The 23582-nt window shown below is 47.9% G+C and overlaps 1 protein-coding gene across 7 annotated transcripts; it reads left to right on the top strand.

Annotated features, from left to right (window-relative positions):
- The first annotated feature begins 1789 nt into the window (after positions 1 to 1789).
- On the top strand, positions 1790 to 23333 carry LOC310820102 (LIM domain only protein 7-like). 7 transcript variants are annotated; one of them, XM_083691614.1, is made up of 29 exons: positions 1790 to 1874; positions 2089 to 2190; positions 4025 to 4095; positions 4401 to 4470; positions 4838 to 4944; positions 6693 to 6723; positions 6852 to 6965; positions 7428 to 7614; positions 8547 to 8685; positions 12357 to 12386; positions 12979 to 13051; positions 13400 to 13527; positions 13716 to 14541; positions 15066 to 15413; positions 15840 to 15954; positions 16591 to 16758; positions 17026 to 17177; positions 17297 to 17360; positions 18031 to 18066; positions 18458 to 18483; positions 18574 to 18681; positions 18805 to 18894; positions 18993 to 19210; positions 20187 to 20231; positions 20350 to 20405; positions 20609 to 20807; positions 21023 to 21277; positions 22333 to 22429; positions 22614 to 23333. In XM_083691614.1, exons 2-29 carry the CDS (start codon positions 2122 to 2124, stop codon positions 22683 to 22685), a joined length of 3894 nt encoding a protein of 1297 aa, XP_083547740.1. In that variant the 5' UTR covers positions 1790 to 1874; positions 2089 to 2121; the 3' UTR covers positions 22686 to 23333. The 7 variants fall into 7 exon arrangements, with proteins under 7 accessions (XP_083547740.1, XP_083547742.1, XP_083547746.1 ...); XM_083691616.1 differs by having other exon boundaries at positions 18996 to 19210; XM_083691620.1 differs by having other exon boundaries at positions 19077 to 19210.
- Positions 23334 to 23582: the final 249 nt, after the last annotated feature.

Below are 23582 nucleotides of genomic sequence, written 5' to 3' on the forward strand. Positions count from 1 at the left end.
GTGGCCACTTCCAGAAGAGCAGCAGGCACACGGGCCATCCATTAAAGGCACATTCTGTGGGCAGCATGTCAGGTGATGCAGTGCCTCTTCACCAATTGGCCATCATGGACAATCCCTCCCATCCCCTACATGTCACTGTGGCAGAGCAGAGAAGCTCCTTTAGCAACAGATTACTACAACCACTTTGCACTAAGCAGCACTATAGGAGATCTTTTCTGTCTGCCGCAATAAGACTGTACAACTCCTCCGACTGGCTCGATCGGGGTGATCAGAGTCAGGCTGGGGGATGTTAAATCATACTGGACTCTTCTTCTGTATATAATGTTTCAGATGTCTATTTTATTCTATTGTCACTTTATTTTGTTGTTGTTGTTTGTGACGGGAGCTGCTGTAACGCCTTCATTTCCCCTCGGGGATCAATAAAGTACCTATCTATCTATCTATCTATCTATCTATCTCTCTCTCTCTCTCTCTCTCTCTCTCTCTCTCTCTCTCTCTCTCTCTCTCTCTCTCTCTCTCTCTCTCTCTCTCTCTCTCTCTCTCTCTCTCTCTCTATCTATCTCTCTCTCTCTCTCTCTCTCTCTCTCTCTCTCTCTCTCTCTCTCTCTCTCTCTATCTCTCTCTCTCTCTCTCTCTCTCTCTCTCTCTCTATCTATCTATCTATCTATCTATCTATCTATCTATCTATCTATCGATTAGCCTCTTTCATACAGTCACAGTCAGTCAGAGGTCGGTTATGAGGAGAGTCTGGTGATGAACTTGTTTCTGTGCTATCAATAGGATCCAGGTCAGTGAGTACATGTCGTGGAGATTAGGGACAACCAGTGGCAAGCAAGTTAATAGAGAGAGAAAAATAATTGAACAATAATGTCAATCAAATTCACCACTACCATCTCCAGTAGCGCTCTAGTTCTCACTCTCTCTAGTTCTCACTCTCTCTTTCCACCTGTCCACCTCACTCACCCATGCCCTCGCTCTCTATCACTCTATCTTGCTCTCTACTTCTGTTTGTCTCTTTCAATCTCTTTTCCTTTCTGTCTGTCTGTCTTTCTCTCTCTCTCTCTCTCTCTCTCTCTCTCTCTCTCTCTCTCTCTCTCTCTCTCTCTGACAGTTTGAAGAGGAAGTGAGTGAGACTCTTGTGCTGTCCCACAGTGAAATCGTCGTCTCATGACTACTCTGAGCACCGTGGGTGTGAGCTTAAGTCAGTGGAGGAGAGGGGGTAGGGGAGCAGGTACTCCAAAACCTCACCAGTGTGCATTACATATACTCATGGGAGGGAGATGAATGTATGAGTGGTAAAAGATGTTAAATAGATGCATATTCTTGTTTGTAGACCCTCTCTGCCTCCTCCAGTTTTAAAGCATTGCTGTCCTGAGAGTTTAGTCATCATGGGTTATGACCCCAGGGGATTACATGGAAACAAATATGTGTGACGTTTACATCAGCATATGTTATCATCATCAACACTTGCAGGAGCTGGGTTGTGGAGGACAACTATGGTCGTCAGTGGGCCGCTACATCGGTGTGTGGCGCCACCTGCTGTTGAGAAAAGAAACAAAGAAATAACTCTAATAATGTTTGTCTTGTGATGATACCGCAACAGGCAGTTTGACAGAAGTTTGAGTGCACATCTATTGTAACACTGAACGGAATGACTGGAAAGTACAATTAGTGTAAAGAAAATCACCAAACAAAGGACTTCAGTGGTGGTTTGATTCGTGCGGGTCATGTGAAGCCTGTCTTTCTAGGAGGAACGCCCACATGATGAGAAGTTGCGCTTGATAGAAAATAAAGTTGATAGGTGTCTGTCCGCGCGGAAGTCAATTAACGGAGACACACTTACCGGTGAGCCCGACATTTCCAGATCGCCGCAGGTAAGGAGCAGATGCTCGAATTTGCTCGAAGGGAGGCTTTGTGTTCTGCGTTTTAAAATTCCAATTCTTTAAATATGTTTTCTCCTGTCGATGTAATGACTAGGATTGTTTGGAAATTAATTCGGAAGAGCGGTGCGCGGAGTTCACTTTTTTTTTTTGTGGCTACACCAGCGAATGAAGCGAATGTTTCCCTAAAATCTTGTCTTTCCATCAGAACGAGAGTTGGTTTGATTTTGTGAGGACCGGGATGGAGTGGCGAGAGCAGACGAGTGTGAGTTGTGAAGATGCCTTCACCGAGGCGCAGCGTTGGCTGGAGGTGAGTTGGTTGATGTGTTGCAGTAGGAATTACAAAACAATAGATACTTACTTGCATACTCTGTTGTTCAACATTTCACATTTGAGGCTTTACTCATACTGTTTGGGCTCTGGGAGACTTCTTGTCCTGTGTTTTGAATGACTTCTGTTCAGTTTCTGAACAGTGATGGATCGATCAACCGATGTCAGCAGTCTGCCCAAAGCCGATGGTCCCAGTGGTTCTCTCAGGGGGAAGACCTCGGTCAAATCGTATTCAGTCAAATGTGTTGGCTACCTGCATCGTTTGGGAACATTTTTGGGACTCTCTTTAAATCCTTTATACTACCAAATTATGTCCAGCTCAAATATTTGGCATTTTTGACCAGGTCTGTTTAGGAAAATACTGAAGCTGTAGAGGGACGGCAGAGACGCATGGTATTATTCTTTTAGTTTTTTACCATTATATCATCACCTGATAGTGACCAACTGTAAATCCTGATAAAACCCTGCGCTGCAATTAGATGGGCACTGGTCAATGTTCTAAATGAAGCCTTTGACTGTTTTTTTATAGCATGGTAAACAATACAACTGATCAAACTTCACGATTGCTTTCACAAATGAGCCCTGATAGATGCTATTGGCTGGGAATGTAATGTGCTTGTTACTGTATTTTTGTACATGATGTACGAGATGGGCAGTTTTGCATAATTCCATTTAACATTTGACTCCTCTTGTGATGGAAGGTTTCACTGATCAGAGTGTATGGCTGCAGCGGGACCAGGGTACCATGTTCTCAGAGAGAGGGACATATATAGAGAAGGGGGAGAGCAGGGGTGAGGGGTGAAGAGAGGGGCATAAAGGGAGCATTGGTAAGGGGGGCCTGAGGAGAGAGTGTAGGGGGCCTGAGGGAGAGAGATATGAAGAACACTGAGGGACCCCCTACCCCCAGCCAGTTCCCCTGTATGAATGAACAATGCTTCCCGTGTGTGTGTGTGTGTGTGTGTGTGTGTGTGTGTGTGTGTGTGTGTGTGTGTGTGTGTGTGTGTGTGTGTGTGTGTGTGTGTGTGTCGGCTCTGTGACTGATGTGCCCAGTCATGTATGCGCTCTGCTGAGTGATCACATGATTTCGCCCTACTTCAGAGAGGGAACTGTGAGGGGGGTGTTGCTGTTATTGTGTGTGTGTGCGTGCGCGCGCGCCCTTGGCACTGTGCCCAAGCCAGTTTTGGCCCTCCAGAATTCTCAGTGTGGTCCGTTAATGAGAGATGATGAGGGGCGGGATGGGTTTGGAGGATGTTCATTTGATTTGGGGCTCGGGTGGTCAAACCATTTTACCCTCCCACAATGACCATGTTAATTGACAGGGAAGGAGTGAACCTCCACCACCCTGCCCTCCACTGGCAGAAGGAGCTGTAGGTGAGCGAAGATGTGGTCATTAGTGAGAGAGAGGGAGACGGAGAGAGAGGGAGCAGTGTTAGTATGTAGGGCAATAGGGAGGCCCTCTTCACCCCCCCTTTCTGTCCCCTCACAAGAGAACTTGTGTGTTTGGAGTTTGAGTTTGTTGTTGTTGTTGTTGTTTTGGATGTACTTCATGTTCCTGTCCACGTGCTTGTGCACTGTGTGTTTGGGAGGGAGCTGGGTTTATCTTTTCTATGGCGTTGTTCATTCTGCTGTAGGCGTTGTACTTGAACATTATCGTGGCTGATGATTTTATTGGGGGAGGGAGAAGCACCATGTTTCTTAGAGTATCACAGCAGCTGATCTCTTGTATTTACTCAGTGATGCAACAGATGTTCTCCCTCCCCCCTGTAGAGCGTATGCACAGAAAGGTATTCTAAAATTCTGCTCTTCCTCTATAGGAAGTGACCAGGAAATCGTTTGGCAGCAACAACTTCCGCTCTGCCCTAGAGAATGGAGTCCTGTTGTGCGAGTGAGTGACAATGTTATCTGTTACTGTACATCTTTACCAGGAGAGGCTGGAGGAGGTGGACATCTGAGGATGGGCTCATTGTGTTGTATTGTATTGCATGGAATGGAATGGTATCAAACACGTGCCTCCCCAGACCAGTACACTACACCTAAAAGACACAGCACAGATAGACAGGCTTGGTTGACTGAACTTCTCTTGTGAATACGTTACATATACCTGTTGATGAGTCTCTTGAACAGACACATGACTAGGGTGGAACTCTCTTTCCTGTCTAACTCTCCTGTCTCCCTGCTCTGTTGTTTCAGTCTGATCAATGAGCTGAAACCTGGCATTATTAAGAGACTCAACAGATTGTCGACTCCTATCGCCGGCCTGGTGAGTTGTGTGTGTGTGTGTGTGTGGGGGGGGGGGGGGGGGTGTCTGCCAGGAAGTCTCGAACGCAGTGGTTTCCTGATGTAGTGATTCTCAGACATGCGGTTGCGTCGCAGTATAACAGATGTGGAAGTAAGATCTGTCAGTCTGTCAGTAAGATCCGTCAGTCTGCCATCTTACCGTGCGTCACCCCCCCCTACCTTCACTGAAGCCAGTTTGCAACAGATTTGGGAAGGCTATTCAGAGACTACCTCATATGAATACACATAGACAAGCCATCTATATTTCATTGACTTTACAGTAACTCCCACCTGCTCTCCTCCTGCCCCCACCCATTCCCACTTCTTCGTCTACCTTACCCCCCCCCCAGGACAATATCAGCGTGTTCCTCAGGGCTTGTGAGAAGCTGGGTCTGAACCAAGCACAGTTGTTTCACCCTGGAGACCTGCAGGACCTGTCTACCCGCGCTACTCTCAGGTACACACACACACACACACACACACACAAACACACACACAAACACACACATACACTCTCTGAGTCAGTATGTGGGTCTACCTAGGTAGGTTGTAAAGAAACTGCCCGCAAGAATATTGACTTGACCTCTATAGGTATAGATATATACACACTCACTGAGAACTTTATTAGGAACACCTGTACACCTTCTCATGGTGCAGGTGGTGTAATGGTGCGGGGAATGTTTTCTTGGCACACTTTGGGCCCGTTAATACCAATCAATCATCGCTTGAGTGCCACAGCCTATTTGAGTATTGTTGCTGACCATGTGCATCCCTTCATGGCCACTATTTACCCATCTTCTAATGGCTACTTCCAGCATGATAATGCACCATGTCACAAAGCAAAAGTCGTCTCAAACTGGTTTCTTGAACACGACAATGAGTTCAGTGTTCTTTAGTGGCCTTCCTAGTCACTGGATCTGAATCCAATAGAAACACCTTTGGGATGTGGTTGAACGGGAGATTCACAGCTTGAAATTGCACCTGAAAAATCTGCAGGAATTGCGTGATGCAATCTTGTCATCATGGACCAGAATCTCAAAGGAATGTTTCCAACATCTTGTGGAATCAATGCCATGAAGAATTGAGGCTGTTTTGAGAGCGAAGGGAAGCTCTACCCAGTATTAGTATAGTGTGCCTAATAAAGTGTTTTGTGTGTGTGTGTGTGTGTGTGTGTGTATGTATATTAAAAAAAAATATATATATACATACATACATACACACAAAACGCTTTATTAGGAACGCTATACTAATACTGAAAAAAACACCACCAAAGTCAACAGTGAATGTATGACCACTTGTCTTCTGTTTCATTTGAATGGTGTTTGCAGAACATTTCCATGTCAGCTGAGGTAATGTGTCTGCTGTGCAAACAGATCTGAGATGTATCTGTACACTCAGGTCAACCTGTGACTAAACCACACAGAGAAACAAAACCGTACACACACATGAGGGAGGTGTTCATGTATTACCTATAGGGTGGGGGTCATTCGGGTAATAGAGGGGTGTAGTGGGGGGAGCATTTCTCCAGGCGGGGATGATGTGTGGGGGGGGGGTGTATTACTATATTACTGGTCCTAATAATAGTCGAGGAAGGTCACTCCTTAGAACTGTTCGGTATGATGATGAAATTAAACCACGGAGAGTGGAGAAGAAGTTATTTTTAGAAGTATTTTCTCCTGCATGTGTCCCTGGCATGAGTTTATAGGCTGTTGAAGTGGATGTGACATGCGTCACATGGAGAAGGTACTGTAGTATGGCATGTTATGGTATGAGCTTGTTGTTGTTTTAGTTTGTGGTTAATTATTGGGCTCTATTCGACTGTCTTTAGCTATGGAGATGGTATGGTGTTGATTGTGGGATGTCTCTGTGACAGTCCAGTAGGGTGTAGAGGAGCTGTTTGACTCGGCAGCAGAAGTCAAATGACACTTTGAACGGTGCTAGTTAGGTCTTAACCTGCTCTGTGTCAACATTGGAAATGAAAGGGAAGAAATATCATTCTATAGTTAAACAAAATGTCCTTTTTTTAAATTATATTGCAGAGCACCTTAAGAAGCATGAAGTTAATGTTATTGGTGTTTGACTATTGCATACGTGTGTGTGTGTGTGCACAGTATCTAGTTTGTGTTTACACTGAGAGGGTGAGCCAGTAGAAAGACTTTCTGTAACAGAAATTCATCCCAGTATTCTTCTCTCCTTTTCTGTTAGGTGTGAGGAGACCAGCAGAAGGCTAAAAAACGTAAGTAGATGATTACTGTGTTTTGTTTATGTTTGCGATTAAAGATACAGTAGACTCTGTACTAAAGATAGGTATTAAAGATACAGTAGACACTTTATTTCATCCCCCGCTCTCTCCCTGTGGTCCAGGTCCTGATCACTATCTACTGGTTGGGTAGGAAGGCCCAGGCGGACCCCTTCTACAGCGGACCTCAACTCAACCTCAAGGCCTTCGAGGGACTCCTGGGCATAGCTCTGTCCAAGGTAGGCTACTCTCCTCTGGGCTTGGCTCTGTCCAAGGTAGGCTACTCTCCTCTGGGCTTGGCTCTGTCCAAGGTAGGCTACTCTCCTCTGGGCATGGCTCTGTCCAAGGTAGGCTACTCTCCTCTGGGCTTGGCTCTGTCCAAGGTAGGCTACTGTCCTCTGGGCATGGCTCTGTTAATGCATCCAATGCAGACCAGAGGATCTCATTCAGTCGGCACTCCCATGCGAAACGTTTTGCGACAGAAAACACAAGCATGTGTTGTTATTGGACAAACTCAGGCAGACAGTACCCTCGTCTTTTTTGATTCGGTTTCAAAAAGGTTTTCACCTGTTTTTGTGTCTCATGAACATGACCGAGTATAGCACAGGGATGTTTTGGCTGTACAGATGGTTGTAGTTGACACCCTGCAGATGTTCTCCAGGGGTGACCTGGTATTTGTCTTGTCCTGTCCTGTTTGCCAGGCTCTGGAGGACTCCGTCCCTCCTAAGGGGGGTGGTAGTGGCAGTGTGAGGGACAGCGGCTTCAGCGAGACCTGGTACCCAGAGAGGGAGGAGATACAGCGAGTGTGTCTGCCTACCAACGGGAGACAGGATTCTGTGGACAGCTGTGACTCTGTGGAGTCACCGACCCTGAAGGCCAGGAGCGAAGGTAAACATGCACAGACGCAATCATTGACATTTGACAAGCAGTTATTCAGTTTGCGGAGCATTTCTTACAAAAAAAAAAGAAGAGCAAGCAGAGACACCGTAGCTATGAAACACTCTCCAGTACGTGAGAGAATAAAGTGACTTTTCTGAGGACTCCATTGACAGCATGACTAGCCCAAAACCTGAAACTGACCCTGAACTTAACCAAACCCTAAACCCTAACCCTAAACCTAGCACAATTTGGAAACTTAACATTGGTTAGTCCCTAGGACCCAGCGGACCAGGCACTGAGGAGTGGGTAGGGGACATCCTCTTCTGCCTAGCCGGGTAGTTCAAAATATTGCCAAATTGTGGCCATAGGCTAGATTACAGTTTCTCAACTAGCATCTAAGGACATGGATTGCACTTTCTTTTTTCTTTCTTTTTTTTAACCCTAACCCACACCTGATAACACACTAAATCATTTAAACATCAAGCTTCAGGCAATTCAACATCAAGTTGAATTCGAATTGGCTATCAGACAGGAATGACGCTCTTCCAAAGCTGTGGTATTGGGAAGAGGAACGCTGTCCTGTGTCCCCCTGCTCTCCATACACGTCTGTGAGACATTCCGGCAGTTTCCACATTCGGGTGATAATGGGCGTGTCTGGGGTGTGTGATACAGGGCAGAGGTGGGGCTCAGGGCTGCTCACTCCTCACTCCCTGTGTCCAAGGTGCATGTCTCCTCTTTCTCTCAGACTGCCTCTTTTCTGCTTTTTTCCATTTCCATCAACTCTCCCCCACTTTTTTCCTAATTTCTTTTTAAATACTTTTTCTTGGCTTCTCTCTTAATCTGAAACTCCTCTTAGCTCGTCCGTCACTCCTCTCTCTCCTCCTCGTTTCCCCCTTCTCCATCACCAGTACTCATATCTTCTTCCCTCCATCCGTCCTCAGGCTGGTGTAGTGACACAGAGGCGGAGCAGGGTTTCAGGATGCAGGGCAGCGACTCGTCCGGCCAGAGGGACAGGGGGAACGTCCCCTCACCCCTGCGCAGGAAACGGGTGGGACAGGGCTGTCCCAGCCCCCTCACCAGGTAAGGTCATAACCGACAGTAACTCCCTTGTCACAGCACCGCTAAATTAATAATAATTTATTGCGTTCATTTAACATGCCCTAAACAGTTGGCATCTGTTGAGCATATTACTCTTCCTCGTTTTTTGTAAATATATTTTTTTTTATATATTTTTATTTTTATTTAGCTCAATTTTGTTTTTGTTGATGAAATGTACTTGGTGTGACATGGTGAAATTTAGACTGTTAGGATGTATATTAATTTGACAGACATCTCTCGTTATTTATCACACATCACAAAGCATGTGTGCTGACAGTTCTTTTAATTGACGGCCTTTCTAAAGACCTCCCACCCATAAAGAACTGGCCCAGCTGGTTGTATTGATTCTGATCCCTGATTGGTCTGTGGTCTCAGTGGAGACAAGAAGGCCCCTCCCCCTCAGAGCCCGCCCCTCCCCAAGCTCCACCCTGCTGAGGTCTTCCTCCAGTGGGCCTACGATTACCGTAGCGACAGCGATTCGGACGCCGACCGGCCAGAACCGGACATTGTCATGGACGATCTGGCCAGCCGGCGCTTCCACTCTCCCACCCCCGTCACCCCCACCAACTTCGCTGTACCCATGAGCCCCTGGAGGGGCAGGCTGGCCCACAGGACCCCCAAGCGCTGCGTGAGGGTGTCCACCCCCCCCAGACATACCGTGGTGTCCTCCCCCAGGTCAGATAGCCAGGAGAGAGAGAGAGAAGGGTTGGGTTCCAGGTCGTCCACATTGCAGTCAGGTTAACTACAGTGTGGTACTGATGTACCACAGTATATGGTATTGATGTGGTTACGTACTACAATGAAGGTGACCTGCAACACAACGGGAGAGGGAGGGCAGGCGTTTGTGTGTTTTGGCTTGATTGTCGCTCCCCTCTTCATCCTTTATCATAATAATCAATCATCGTTGTATCTGCTGATGGTCCTGAAACGTCTGAGAGAGAGGGGGGGGGCTCGACACGTTTATGGAATCACTGATATCTGGCTGCTCCGCATTCCACTAACCTGCAGTAGCATCTCCACAGGCACGATGAGATGCCAGCGTGAGAGAGTTTGAGAGTGTGTCGCCAGCCCTGCTTAACTCTACTACCACCTCTGATGCTGCGTTCGGTGGAATTTCCGGTCAAATATGCTAACGGCTAACCTAACAAGGCTAATAACCCAGCGTATGGACAGAGGAAAGAGATGTCCATCATGTGAGAGGCTTACCCCGCGCAGCTAACTCTACTGTAGGGACTGATGCAGCATGAGCTTCATTATGGGATGTCCAGTGGATGGATGGTCAGTGGGATTGGATGTCCAGTCTATAGTCTAGTGGAATGTCCAGTTTAACATGGATGGTACTACTGTATCTGTGGATCAGTAGCACCACCACCACCACCTCCCCCCTCCCCCCCCCACCACCACCACCATGCCAGGACCCGTTCTGAGGCGGAGCGGAGCCTGGACGAGGAGATCTTCCTCAGGGCGAGGTGTGAGGAAGACTCGGAGGACGAGGCTGGCGATGCGGACCCCGTGCAGGACGACCTGTACGTGCGGCGTGTGGAACAGACCCTCCATCAGACCTCGGCCAACCCCGACTTTGACAAGTTCCTGCCCAAGTATTGGACCCCTGAGGAGGAGGTGCACGTGCGCAGGATCAAGCTGGGGTCCCAGCGGCGGCCCTGGTACAGGAAGATGCAGGGCTTCAGGTCTGTCCCAGGAGAATGCTTGAGTCAAAATTTAGATTTGGGTGCAAAAAATAAACGAGCACGCTGGCAGTCACCCCTAAACCACACTGGGCGTGTCGCATCTCCGTTCTGGAAACCTCCGTCAGCCACAGCTGAATCGCTTCCACGGTTATCTATGAGACACGCTGGGCCGACTGTGAGCAGCGCGGCCTCACGCGCGGCTTGCAGCGCTGCAGAGCAAGTTTAGTATTCGGGTCTATTTTGACCTCCGTCCGTGGTGCGTGCGTAGCCATCCAGATGAGACAACACAAGCCGAGTCTGTCTGCTCAAAGCTTCTCTCTGGTCTGACTGACGGCGCGCTTCTGTTACGTGCCTGGTCAAGCATCCCCAGCGCAACCCCATCGTGACACAAACATTCCACGCGACATGCCCAGTGTGTTTTGGGGGTAAGGAGTTGGTTACAGATGGACTATGAAAATGCTATTCTGTTTTTATTGCATTGTATTATTATTTTCATCACTCTCTTTTTTGGGGGGGGATTTTTGAGACATTTTAAATGTTAGGGCACAACTTTCTCCTTGGTGTTTTTTTTTTTTTTTTTTTTTTCACTGCTGATTTCTCACCATACTCCCCTCTTCCTCTCTGTCTGTGTGTCTCTCTCTCTTCCTCTCTTCCTCTCTCTTCCTTCTTTTCTCACTCCCTCTCTTCCCTGGCTATAGCCGTAAGACTTCGGGGTCCTCGGAGGAGGAGGAGGACTATGACATCACACCCTGGCTAGGGGCACCTGTGTCTGCACGAACCCTGTCTTCCCCCCACCCCCATCACCACCCCTGAATACCCCCTCCCCTACTGTACCTTCACGTTCTGTTTGATACTCAGTTCTAAAGCTTTGTGGAGCATAGATTACGGACGGAGCACTTCTCAAATTCTAATTGAGGCAGTGTCCTGCCATTAGTTTAGTTTCTACATGCCCAGCAACAAGCTGAACTAAACGTCTTGAACTAAACATCAACCATAGATACGCATAGAAGAACACTCATTTGCATTTTATACAGACTTTTATATTTGGCCATAATCATGCAAATGGTTTTTGCCTGTGTATAGATTAATCATGGTTAAGTGTGTGTGCGCTGTAAATGTTATCACAATCCTCTCATTTCACACCCTGGGCTTATGGGGTGTATTGAAAGATGACTCTAGCATTTTATGATTCTATTCTTGAAAGCCAAACAAGTGAATCTTCCAGGTAGGAAATCTCCCTGCAGGTTGAAGGGCTGTATCCTCCTCAGTCTCTGTAGAACATATTTAAATTATTATACAAAGTATTATTAGCGATCGAGTCAAAAGAGGTGTTGATACAAGTGTTATTGTAGAGCCTAGCCTATAGTGTGTGTGTGCCTGTTTTTGCCCTATGATGTACAAAACCAAACATTTTATTGTGGGTCAATAAAGGAATGATGAACTCAGACGTATGTGGCGCTGGTGTGATGAATGTTCTCCCTGTCGCGCCTGTGTGAGATGATGGTTGGACGACATAACTCTCCCCTCTCCGTGGATACCAGAGCTTCCATACAGTAGTGTGGAAGGACTAGACTATGATGAACAGTGTTTAATGGAAATGTTTGAATGGTGAACAAAACACAGTTCGTGGTAAACAAAGATGGTGGGGATGGTGGGTCTTCTGTGATCTCTGTGTGCTGTGTATCTAAGCCACAGAATATTTATTAGGATGATTGTACGTGTGGACCTATAATCATAGACCACCTGGAATAGGTGGCAATGAAAGGTCGATTCTCTTCTAGACCGAACGTATCTCTGCGTTCCAACCCAATATGGCTGGAAGACTACAGTACAATACAGAGTGTCAAAGACATCAGTAGCTCTGGTCAAAAACATCGACGTGTTTATGCGGTTCTAGAGGTAATACGCCTGACCGCAACCTGACGTTGTCTCTCTTTGGTCTGTTTGTGGTCTGTGATCTTGTAGACATAACCAAGTCAACCCTGGTTGGATCTGGTGAGTTAATTCATTTCTGACACTACGGTGTCTTTGGCTGGGTGTGTCTGCTTGGCACACTTCTGCCCGTGCTGGCATTGTGCTTGAGCCCAGCTGCTTGCACTTTATGACATCACTGTGTTCCCACATACATAGTGTACGTGCTAGCTGCTGATTGAATGCTGGCAGCTTGAAATGCTCCTGCTGAGTCATTTGTTGTCGCTGTCTGTCACTTTGTCAGTTAATGCCTTTAACAACTGGCCCTGAAAAATATTGTTAAAGGATCAAAACTATAATGGCTAGATGCTGTTCACCAGCCCCTTGTATGCAGTTTTTCCACACATGGCTAAGGATTATTTTGCATATATCATGAATGTGATGGAGAGAGGGGACCAAGACACTTTAGTGATTTACAAAATTGCTTTATGCTAATGGCTGTCTTTGCATGCTTGATTGCGCTTGTTATACCGTTAGATGTCCAGAAGATGGTGCTGTTACACTCCGTACGACTGCAATACTACCACAACAACAACTTGCAGTACATACCAGACCCTTGCTTTGATGTCAGTTCTCTCTTTCTCTCTCTCTTTCCCCTTCCCCGCCCCCCGTCCAGGAGTAAATCATTTGACATTGACCTCCAGATGGTCGTAGCCAGGATCAAGGACGGTGAGGTCTTGTGGCACGACGTGAGTCATTTATCGCCAGCTACTGCACCGCCAACACCAGCTTGACCACTCTACAATACAGGAACTATATGAACAGTAGCCTATATTGCAGGGTTCTGTCATTTGAATCCAACCAATAAGGTTGGCTTTTAGGTGATTAGAATACACTTGGACATCATTATGTGTTGGCATAGCCCGCCATCAATTGTTGGGGTCACGGGAAATTATTGATGGGGATCGACTTTGGGTGGTGAGAGCAAAAGGTTTGGGATCCGCTGGTCTAGTCTGTTCCGTACAGTCTGGTATCAGTCTGTTTTAGTCTTATGGCCGGTGGCCCTGCCCTGTAAAAGTCTCTGTCATCTCTGTCAGGATCTGTCCAAGTGGAAGACCCTTCGCAGGAGCGTGACCTCGGGCCGCTACAGGAAGGTTCAGATAGCCAGTGGGGGCGGGGCCAACACCAGGGACGCAGGGAACCTCAGGGGGCTTCAGGAGGAGAGGTGAACACACACACACACACACACACACACACACACACATGCACTGTCCACTGTTCATGACACACTAAGCTTTACCTCAATGTAATGAATACCTTTGTGTTTGTTTGATTGTGTGTGTGTGAGATCATTCATGTGTGATAGTGTAATCTGATGCCAACCACCCACTCCTCTCTCTCCTTTCATATTAGAGACCAGCAGGAGAGTTCAGGCAGCAGTGCGTCCTCCTCCACAGTCCAGGTCAGACCCCGCACACAAGCACAGCTAACCCGCGGCTACGCCATTGAGGGCCCCTACAGCCCCCATACCTCCACCCTCCAGACCCCAAGACCATCCAGCAGACGCCTGCCTGCCTCCCAACCCCCTTCCCTGGGGGAGAAGACCCACACTGCCACCGTGGCTCTGGATGGAGCTACCACCCCCACCTCAGACTCCCCGTTTTCCTCCAAGACCCAGTTCCAGACCCAGGCCCAGACCAGCCCAGCGCTTCTAATGCCCTTGTCTGGACCCGACCAGACCGGAACCACTCTCACAGATCAGACCGTGACCACTACGATTACCATGCTGATGAACGGGACTACCTCAGCCCTCACCAATGGGACTGAGGTCAACAGCCAGGGAAGCCTAGCTCCTGTGGACCCCACTGGTGACGCCCCCATCTCTGGACCAGTGGAGGGGGCCCTGGTGATCAGACTGGGTGACCCGGTGCCCCAGCCCCAGCCCCAGCAGAACGGCTCCATGCCCAGGAAGGAGCACCAGGAGCAGGCTAGGAGCCAGACCAAGACAGGCCTCTACAGATACAGCTCCAGAGCCAGTACTGGTGGTTCAGTGGGGGGCAGTGTGTCTGCTACCCTCCCCCGGGGCTACCGTAGGTCCGAAGGCAGCTCCCGCCTCTCGGCTATCACCACCCCCAGGCCCTTCGGAGCCAAACCCTCCAGAGTGACCTCGCTACCCAGACTCTACCGGCATGTAATTCCTCCGACACCTCCCCTAACCTCCTTGCGTACAACGCACCATGTGAGTAACCCTTCACCTTCCCTTCCTTCTGTCTGTACTTTGAGTAATGTCTACACCTACACCACCTGGAGCACAAAAGCATTTGAACGGCAGTTTAAGCACCTTTTTAAATGTCATGATGATGCTGTATGTGGCTTGTGTGGAGATTTGGCCAGAGCGATGTTACTGTAAGTGCCTTGCCCAAGGTTTGTAATACACCACACGCTCTTTTGGATTGGATGTTCACCTGTCCATTCCACTTCCCTAAACATAACCTGACCACATGGATCACCTGACCGCGTGGTTCTTACTTCTCACTAGTAGTTCTCCACAGGTGTGTGTGTGTGTGTGAGATGTCTTGTGTTACCAGTGCTCCCTGATCGTCTTGCATCTGCTATGAATAATGGAGCAGGACTCAACCTCCACTGTTCCCTGTCCTCCAGCCCTAAATCCACTACGTCACACTGCCCTCTCTGACAAGCACATGTTTTCACTGTCTCAATCCACAGCTCATAGACATGGATGTTGTTGTTGTCTCTTTGAAGCAGGATGACCATAAGAGCGTGTTGAACGGAGAGCAGGACAGGTCTCAGCTCCTTACTGGACCCTCTCACCACAAACCGGTCACCGCCTCCCAGGTCAAGGGTCAACCCCGGGCTTTAGCCAGTCCTGGCAACGGCCTCCAGGAAGTGAAGATGGAGGAGCAGAGGCAGGGGAGGAGTGCTACCCCTGTCAGCCAGACCAGAGGACCTCTCCCCCGCTCCTACTCCGAACCCCACCCCCACGCCCACCCCAGTCCCCACCCCAGTCCCCATCCCTGTCCCCGTTCCAGCCTGACTTCCTTGCCCAGCGATCCTACTCCCAGTGCTGGCCTGGAAAACCGCTCTGCACAGGTGAGCAGAAGGAATGTTCCTATCTGGACATATATTAGACACATTCTGCAGACACTCAGAACTGCTAACGTTGCAGCTCTAACCCTAATTAACCCTAGCCTTGACCCTAAGCCTAGCCTTAACCGTAGCTTTAGCCTTAACTTTAAACCTAGCCCTAACCTTAGCCCTAAACCTAACCCTTAACCTTGTCTGTCCTGTATCCAGAGATCTTCAGTCTAATAAGGATCACTGTAGCACCACTCTGACCCAAGGTTAAAATGTGTGTGTGTGTATGCGTGTCAAATAGCTCTGGTTTCCGCCAGGAAGCATGGGACACCAGATCGGCAGGTGTCATCTTCTCTCTCTGTGTGTGTGTGTGTGTGTGTGTGTGTGCACTGTGGACCCCTCTCTCTCTCTCAGGTATGTGTGTGTGTTTCTTTCTCTTAGGTGCGTCACAGTGACAAGAGAGTGAGTCTGAGTCTCAAACCCAACAGCAGACCAGACTTTGGCTTCCAGACTCACTGGGACTCCACAGGAGCACGAGTCAAAGCTGTCCACACAGGTGAGAGTCCCCACAGGCATATCACACCTGACCAACCAGGTAAGACTGACTCCAGATGTATAGGAACACAATGATTAGTACAGTATGTTGTTGACTATTCAGGGCATGAAAGGCCTTTCTCGCTTCCTTTGTGCTTTATTGTTATTGAATATGGAATTGTTCTCAACCTATTGACGTACATTTAGTGAAGGCTAAAAGTTTGGTGCATTGATTTTGATGTATAGTGAGCGAGTTCAGTTCTTCAAATCTGTTTTGAATTGATTTCAGCCTTCTTTGTTCAACCTTTTTTTGGTGTTCTGTAATACAAGCCATCTGAAAAATGTAAAATCTTTTTTTTATTATTGAAAAATATGTTTATTAAAAAGGATTGCAGTGTGAGAGTGCTGTGTTAAATCTGAGAGTGTGTGTGTGTGTGTGTGTGTGTGACCACTGGCCAGTGTGTTTACCTGCGACTGGTGTCCAGCGATGCAGAGACAGTCATGAATGTTTAAACAGAGAGATGTGAGAGGTGTGACTTACCCTGCATCACACTACATGACAGTCCTCAGGTTGGATTCAGGTCCTCATGTAAACTATAGCTCCTAACCTCGCGCTCTCTCTCTCTCTCTTTCTCTCTCTCTCTCCCCCTCCCTCCAGGCAGTCCAGCGGAGCTGTGCCAGCTGCGTGCAGGGGATGAGATTGTGGCGGTGAACGGGCGCAGGGTGGCAGAGATGAGTTACGACCAGTGGAAGGGCACCATGTCCTCTGCTCTGCAGCAGGGCAACCTCACCATGGACATCCGTCACTACGGTAACAACGATGAGTGTGAGACCCCCCCCCCCTCCCCCCCTCACATCTGGCTTTGTAGTTGCGTAACCTTCCAAATTGTGTGTTTAGAATGTCAAATAGGAAAGCAGTGAACAGGCCTTTGGCATGGTCTTTCTTTCTGTCCATCAAATCAGCAATTTGTTACCGACAGATACTCCGCTTTGGTTTAGTTAGCGATCAGGTGTTACTGATTTGCCTATTTATAAGTTGTCTTTTTGGCCTTGGTCTCTGTCTGTGGTCGTGGTCCGGTTGGGGCTGATTCAGACTGGGGCAGCGGTCTACCCTCCCAGACCTATAAATGCCGTAAGACTATCAACCTGGCCGCCGCGACTCAGCATGTCAACGCTCGTCCAGATTCCAATATCTCCATGGCAACAGTGGTGAAACCAGCCCAGCTCAATGGCCAGGCGGTCAACGTGAGTTCTCTTGGTCACATGGCCCATGGTAAAGGAAATGTGAAGAATCTGTGACTGTTCCTTACAGAACATCTTATGGATGGATGGATGGATGGATTGATCACTTCTCTCCCCCCCAGGGTGTGTCATCGAAAGGCATGAACGGTGGTTTCCGTGACGATGCTAGGACTATCAGGAATAGAGGTAACTATGTGACACAGTAACCCTAACCCTAACCCTTGACAAACATGTCATAAGCATGACATAACATGTTGTTATATTCCCTGAGAGTAGGGCTTATAACTCTCATTCTTACTTCCTCTCTCCTTGTTTCACACTCCCTCCATCTCTCCATGTAGAATATGAACTGATTGTTTTGAAAAACCGGAAAAGGAGAGCAGAGTTTTTTAAGCAGAAAGGTAAAGCTGGTGGAGATTGTGTCGCCGTGCTCCTTAAAGAGATCTCTCCATTCAGATGGATAATAAAGTTTGATTTATTTGATTAATGAATTTCTGCTGGGTTATGTTTGGCTGGGCTGTAATTCAGATGTTGTCAGGAATCATAGCTTTGCTCCGCAGGTGATGCACTGTCATTCAAAGTGGATACCTTGTTGGAACACCTAAACAGTTTAGCTCTGGTCCCATAATCAACTTTTTTGGGAAGCCCTCACCAGTCAACTACTTTTGGCCATAGAAAATGAATGGGCTAATCTCTGTGGCTGGACCTTATACATTGAATATGGGCTACTCTTTGTGCTCCCAATTATCACTAAAAAGTCATGATGATAATATGTCTATTTAACACACTTTTCGTACATGTCATTAAGTCCAAAGCTCTCGTATGAAATATTTACTGTACGTGCCTTTCCCTTCAGGGTCATCTGGGGTCAGCTCCTGGGTCTACCTCTGTGGTAAATGTTTGTGTGCCTGTGTGTGTGCGCCTTCTTAGGCGTGTGTGTGTGTGTCTGTGTTGTGGGTTTGGAGGCAACGCCTTGCTCGAGGACTGGACTTTTCTAGTTTCCCCAACTTTAAACAAGACATCTTTGTGTGAGCGTCTTTGATGACAGCGTGGTCCTGCATTTGAACCCTGCTGATGTCACAGACCATGCGGCTTGGGGCTAGATGGCATGTGGCTACTGTTGTAATTTACTCTGACTTTTTGCTAATCAGCAGATCTGAACTGTGGCTCCTTCAGCGCTTGGTGTGCAGTGCTCTGTGTGTGAACCAGAATGGGGACCTCTACACAAATGATGCTGTTAATGTTGGCTGACTGGTGACTTTCTCTTTCTTTCTCTTTTCTAGGAGGCTCAGAGTCTGCTATATCAGATGTAAGTCATGGGTGAAGGGGTTAGAACCATTGTGTGTGTGTGTGTGTGTGTGTGTGTGTGTGCGTGACTCATCTCTCCTCTCTGCTTTAGCTTCAGGTCCCGTCCCTCAGTACCTCTCCCTCCAGCTGGTCCTGGGACCCCGAGGAGGAGCGCAGGAGGCAGGAGAAATGGCAGGAGGAACAGGAGCGCCTCCTACAGGTCGGGAGGAGACACACACGCACGCACAGTCTAATAATAATAATCACACACACACACTGATAGCAAATGGGTTGAGGTCGGCAGCCAATGGGCTCACTTATCCTATCCTCTTGTGTTCTACAGGAGAAGTACAGGCGTGACCAGGAGAGGCTGGAGGCAGAGTGGCAGCAAGCCCAGCAGGAAGCAGGAGGAGAGGGCTACAGGAAGCCCGAGGTGAGGCCCCTACTCGCCTGGGTGCTTATGGGAAATGTGGGTCTCACGTACCCATGTTTACAAAAAAATATCAACCATCACTACTTACTGTTTTGAAGCAGAGCACCAGAGAAATGACCAATGGGTTCGCTAGGCCTGCTAGCGCCCAGGCATTCCTGAGCCAAGCCATGCCCCCTGTCCAGGTGTCGTCCAATCATATCAAGGAATCAGTGCCTGATGGGGGTAGAGAGGAGCCTGCACATCAAGAGGCGGAGTCACAGCCAGCGGGGGAGGAGCAGGGAGAGGAGAGTGAAGGTGTAGCAGAGAGAGATCATTGGTATGGAGATGAGCCCTTTTTATGACCCCTATGAATAAGATGTTTAACATCCATTTACATTTTTGACATTTAGCACACGCCTTTATCCAAAGCAACTTACCACAAATACATTTGTCTAAGTAAGTGAATCATCTATCCATTAGTCATCATAAGAAAAATAAATCTATGCTAGGACCACAGGCCATTGGCAGTCACAATGCTAGAAGAAGTAAGAATGAGTAGGATGCAAACCAGGAGAGTATAGAGCCAGAGATGCCCAGTTCTGAGAGGGTGGAGAGAAGGATTGGGTGGTTTACTGTGTCGAATGCAGCAGACAGGTCCAGAAGAATGAGAACAGAGGAGAGGGAGGAAGCTCGAGCAGAGTGGAAGGCCTCCGTGACAGCAAGGAGAGCTGTCTCAGCAGAGTGCCCAGCCTTAGAGCCGGATTGATGGTCATTGATTGTGGTCCAGGAGGTTGTTCTGAAGGAGATAGTGAGACAGTTGGTTAGAGACAGCACGTTCAAGGGTTTTAGATAAGAAGGAGAGAAGGGATACCGGTGGATAGAGAGGAATTGATTATGGTCTTTGGAAATGGATTGGAGAAGGGGGGAAGGGGATAGGATCGAGAAGGCAGGTGGTTGCCCGCTTGGATGTGACCAGTTTTCAAATATATCGTCAGGGGAGAGGGGGGAAAGAGCTGATAAACCAGAGACCGCGTGTAGCACAGTGGGCCCATCCGCCCACAGCTTCTACACTATCAGCGAAGACATGCCCAAATGAGTGTTTGGCAGGTCACAATAGAGATACCAAAAGCCCACCTCCCAATTGAAACTGTTGCCATTTATGCACAGAGACAATCAGACTTGCATTTTTGTCACTATCAAACAAATCGTGTGTGTGTGTGTGTGTCTGGCCCTGCTCATTAACTGTACTGTGCTTGCCCATGCCTGCCTGTGCTCTCCACCTCCATCCCCTGTCTGCTGATGCTGCTCCTCAGGCCTGGGGACTCGTACGGCTTCGCTAAGCTCTCTGCTGCAGACAGGTCTGTAGGCTCCAGACTGGCTATGGCTTGCTCTTATACAAGGCTTGTTTGTATGTGATGTAAATAGATTTGAGTTGTATATCCTGATATGGTCCTTGAGCATGTGTGTGGTTTGCAGGACTAAATCTAGATCCACTCCAGCCCTGGATGGTCTCCACAAGCAGGAGACGAGAGGTTAGTCACACACCTATCACCCTTATACCAGACCATAAGCTACGAATGTGAAGGGGCCAGGATATTTTCCTGTTGTGTCTGGGTGCTATATTATAGCCTGTTAATATGGCTTATATTGAAGTTATTCCTGGTTTGGTAACATTGAGATTACTCTGCATTGTGATTGGTTCTGCTGGAGTGTCTGTGCCTTGTGATTGGTCCAGGTGTAACGCGGGAGCCTCCGAGGAAGAGTAAGGGGCGGGCCCTGGTGGGTCAGTGTGTGTCCCAGGCGGAGCAGGAGAGACAGCAGATCCTGGGGGAGATGAAAAAGAGGACTCAGCTCCTCACTGACAACAGCTGGATACGACAACGCAGCACGAGCGTCACCAAGGAACCCATCTATATGGGCGTGCCTATGAAGAAGTGTGTGTGTGTGTGTGTGTGTGTGTGTGTGTCTATTGCTCCCCTTCTCTTCCATATGTTGAACCATTCTCATTGACCTTGCTGCCCTGTTAACTATGCTCATGAAGCGGAGGTTTATAAGTGCTCTAATGAGCATCTCAACCAGTACAGTGAAGTGCATTGTGACGCACACTGTCAATGTCCTCATTAACTCTCCTCTTCTGTCCTCTCCACAGATATGAGTCTATGGATAGCCTCCCCACCAGTGGCCCGACCTCAGCCTCCGCAATGCCCAATAATGGCCGCCCTCACTCGGCTACTGGCTACTCCGCCCCTCACAGAAGCTCCTCCTCCCGCCACAGCATGGGGGCAGGGTTTTCCTCAGGATCGCAGAGACACAGCCTCCTATCCAGCACCACCCCTGCCCCTCCAACCAACCCTGGAGAGGAGCTCCCTGGCCAATCACGGCCGAGCTCCCAGCAGAGTGGCAGGTACAGACCAATAATAGCTTGTACTGGGTGTCTGTGTTGATTTTCCACCTTATACTCTGTACCCTGCTCCCATTCAAAAGGAAAGGTTATTTAAATTTTTAAGTCCAACCAAGGGGCTTCAATGAAGGAGCTTATTTTAATTTTTAAGTTCCTATTGTCCTCCAATAGTGTCTGAATACATCTGGCATACACATTCCCCCGCCCACCTGGCTCTGTGTGTGTGTTACATGAGACAACATTGGGTCTAGCCCCTGTGCGGTCTCTCTGTGCTCCAGGTTGTTGAGTGGGCCTAGGAGCTGCTGTGTGTGTGAGCGCCCTCTAGGGAGAGGTTTAGCCATGGCCATCGAGTCGCTGGGCCTCTGCTTCCACCGGGGCTGCTTTCAGGTGAGAGGCCAGGCGGCCCAGAACTGGCCTGGGTCTGGCCTGGGTCTGGACTGGTCTGGATCTGACCCTCCTGGTCCAGTAGGAGCTTGCTGAGCAGAGGACATGACATGACTAACATCACCCAACACATGCTGTCAGACCACTTCTCCCTCTGCAGTCTATGGGCACGGTTACTGCAGGCTGTCTGTCACACCAGCTTTGTAATCACTGGTTATTCTAACTGTTTTAGAGGGAGTTTCAGATCTACCTGGCCACACATTGGTGATGCACTTGGTTTCATCCTTCGTTCTCTCCTTTTTTTAATCTTCTGGTACTTCTGCTTGGTTCCTCCCTCCTCCTTTTCTGTAACAGTGTTGGTCTTAGTTAATTCAGGTTAACCCTATCCTCTCTCCTCTCTCTTTCTCTGCCTCTCTCTCTCTCTCTCTCTCTCCGTGGCTGTGGGGATAGTGGGTGAGACTAACACACTGCTTTGCTTCCAGCTCTGGCCTAGCTCTGGATATCGCAGATGATGGGAGTACATACCTGCTGTTTCTATAGAACTGATCCAGCATCAGTAATCTGTCACTGCTCTGACATGGGCGACAGATCAGGTGATCTGATCTGGGTTCAGTGGGGTCTGTTCAGGGACAGTTTATACCTCCTGACGTGTGTGTGTGTATGTGTGCTCACAGTGTATGGCCTGCAGGCGCCATCTCGGATGGTCTGAGTCTGGAGTGCGAATCAGGAACAGAAAGCCCTACTGTGACCCTTGCTTCATCAGACTCAAGTGTAAGTTGTGGTGGTAATACTGAACATCAAGACTGTAGGACAGCATGGTTCTCTCTTCATCCACTCTTGTATACCTCCCCGTACCACTCTGCCTTGTTCTGCCACTTCGTTATACCCATAAATAGTCAAAACAAGCAAGTCTTTCTTCCCCTTTGAGTCAACTATCCTACTTCCCTCTGACCAGAATGCCTTGCAGCGGATCAAGGAGGAGACGGCCCTCTTAAACACAACACCGGAGACCGCAACTTCTGTATGACAACACGACGGTCACCATTATGAAATGACCACAACATGACCACAGAAGCCATTGTCAACGTTTAGTGAATGCACAGATACTGTATGACCTTAAGTTACGGCTTCACTATTATTCATTGTCAAGTTTCTCCATATTGTTAAAAGAGCCTTTGTATTGATTTGGGTGAGGTGATATCCACGGCAGGGACTATAGGGAGGTGGAAGCATTGTAGACAGTAGTTGGGGTTTTAAAATCTAATTCGGTACTTTGGTATTCTGTCTTGTTGCTAAATTGTTTCTGTTTCGTTTGACTAAAATAAATATATTAAATGTAATTATAGTCATAATGTCAATATAAGATGGACTTTTAATTTTATTTTCAGTGTGCTGCAGTATAGACGAGGCCTTGAGGTTTTCGTCTTGTAAGCTTTGTTTGTTTGTATGAGATTTTCTTTGTTATTTTGAACCGTCTTTCCCTTTTGAGATTCTTGTAATGTAATGTTTGAATGGTGAATGGGACACGATGAAATCAGTTTTCTTTCTCATCCAAGCAACTCACCAAGTGCACTTTGGGGTTAATTTAGACTCAGGGGTGATATTTGTCCTCACTGGAAAAGAGCATCTTATCTAAGGAATTTGAATAAACTGTTTGATGTTAATGTTTGTAAATAAAAAGTACTTAATGAAAATTCCCTGTTTTTATTTGCATGTCCATTTTTTAACAGCAGGTGGCAGTAGGTTCAATGTGATTATCTCTAGGCTGCTTTCTTGATCCATTGGTATTTTCATCCCATACTGTCAAATTCACACTTTCATTAAGGAAATGCTAGTGTTTAAAGAGATACCATTGCTTATTGAGCTAGTATGCTATAGTAAGTGCTTATGAACTGCTGAGTATAGAGCCTAGTTACTAGCAGTT

This window comes from Argentina silus (assembly GCF_951799395.1).
Source record: "Argentina silus genome assembly, chromosome: 19".
NCBI classification, from domain to species: domain Eukaryota; kingdom Metazoa; phylum Chordata; class Actinopteri; order Argentiniformes; family Argentinidae; genus Argentina; species Argentina silus.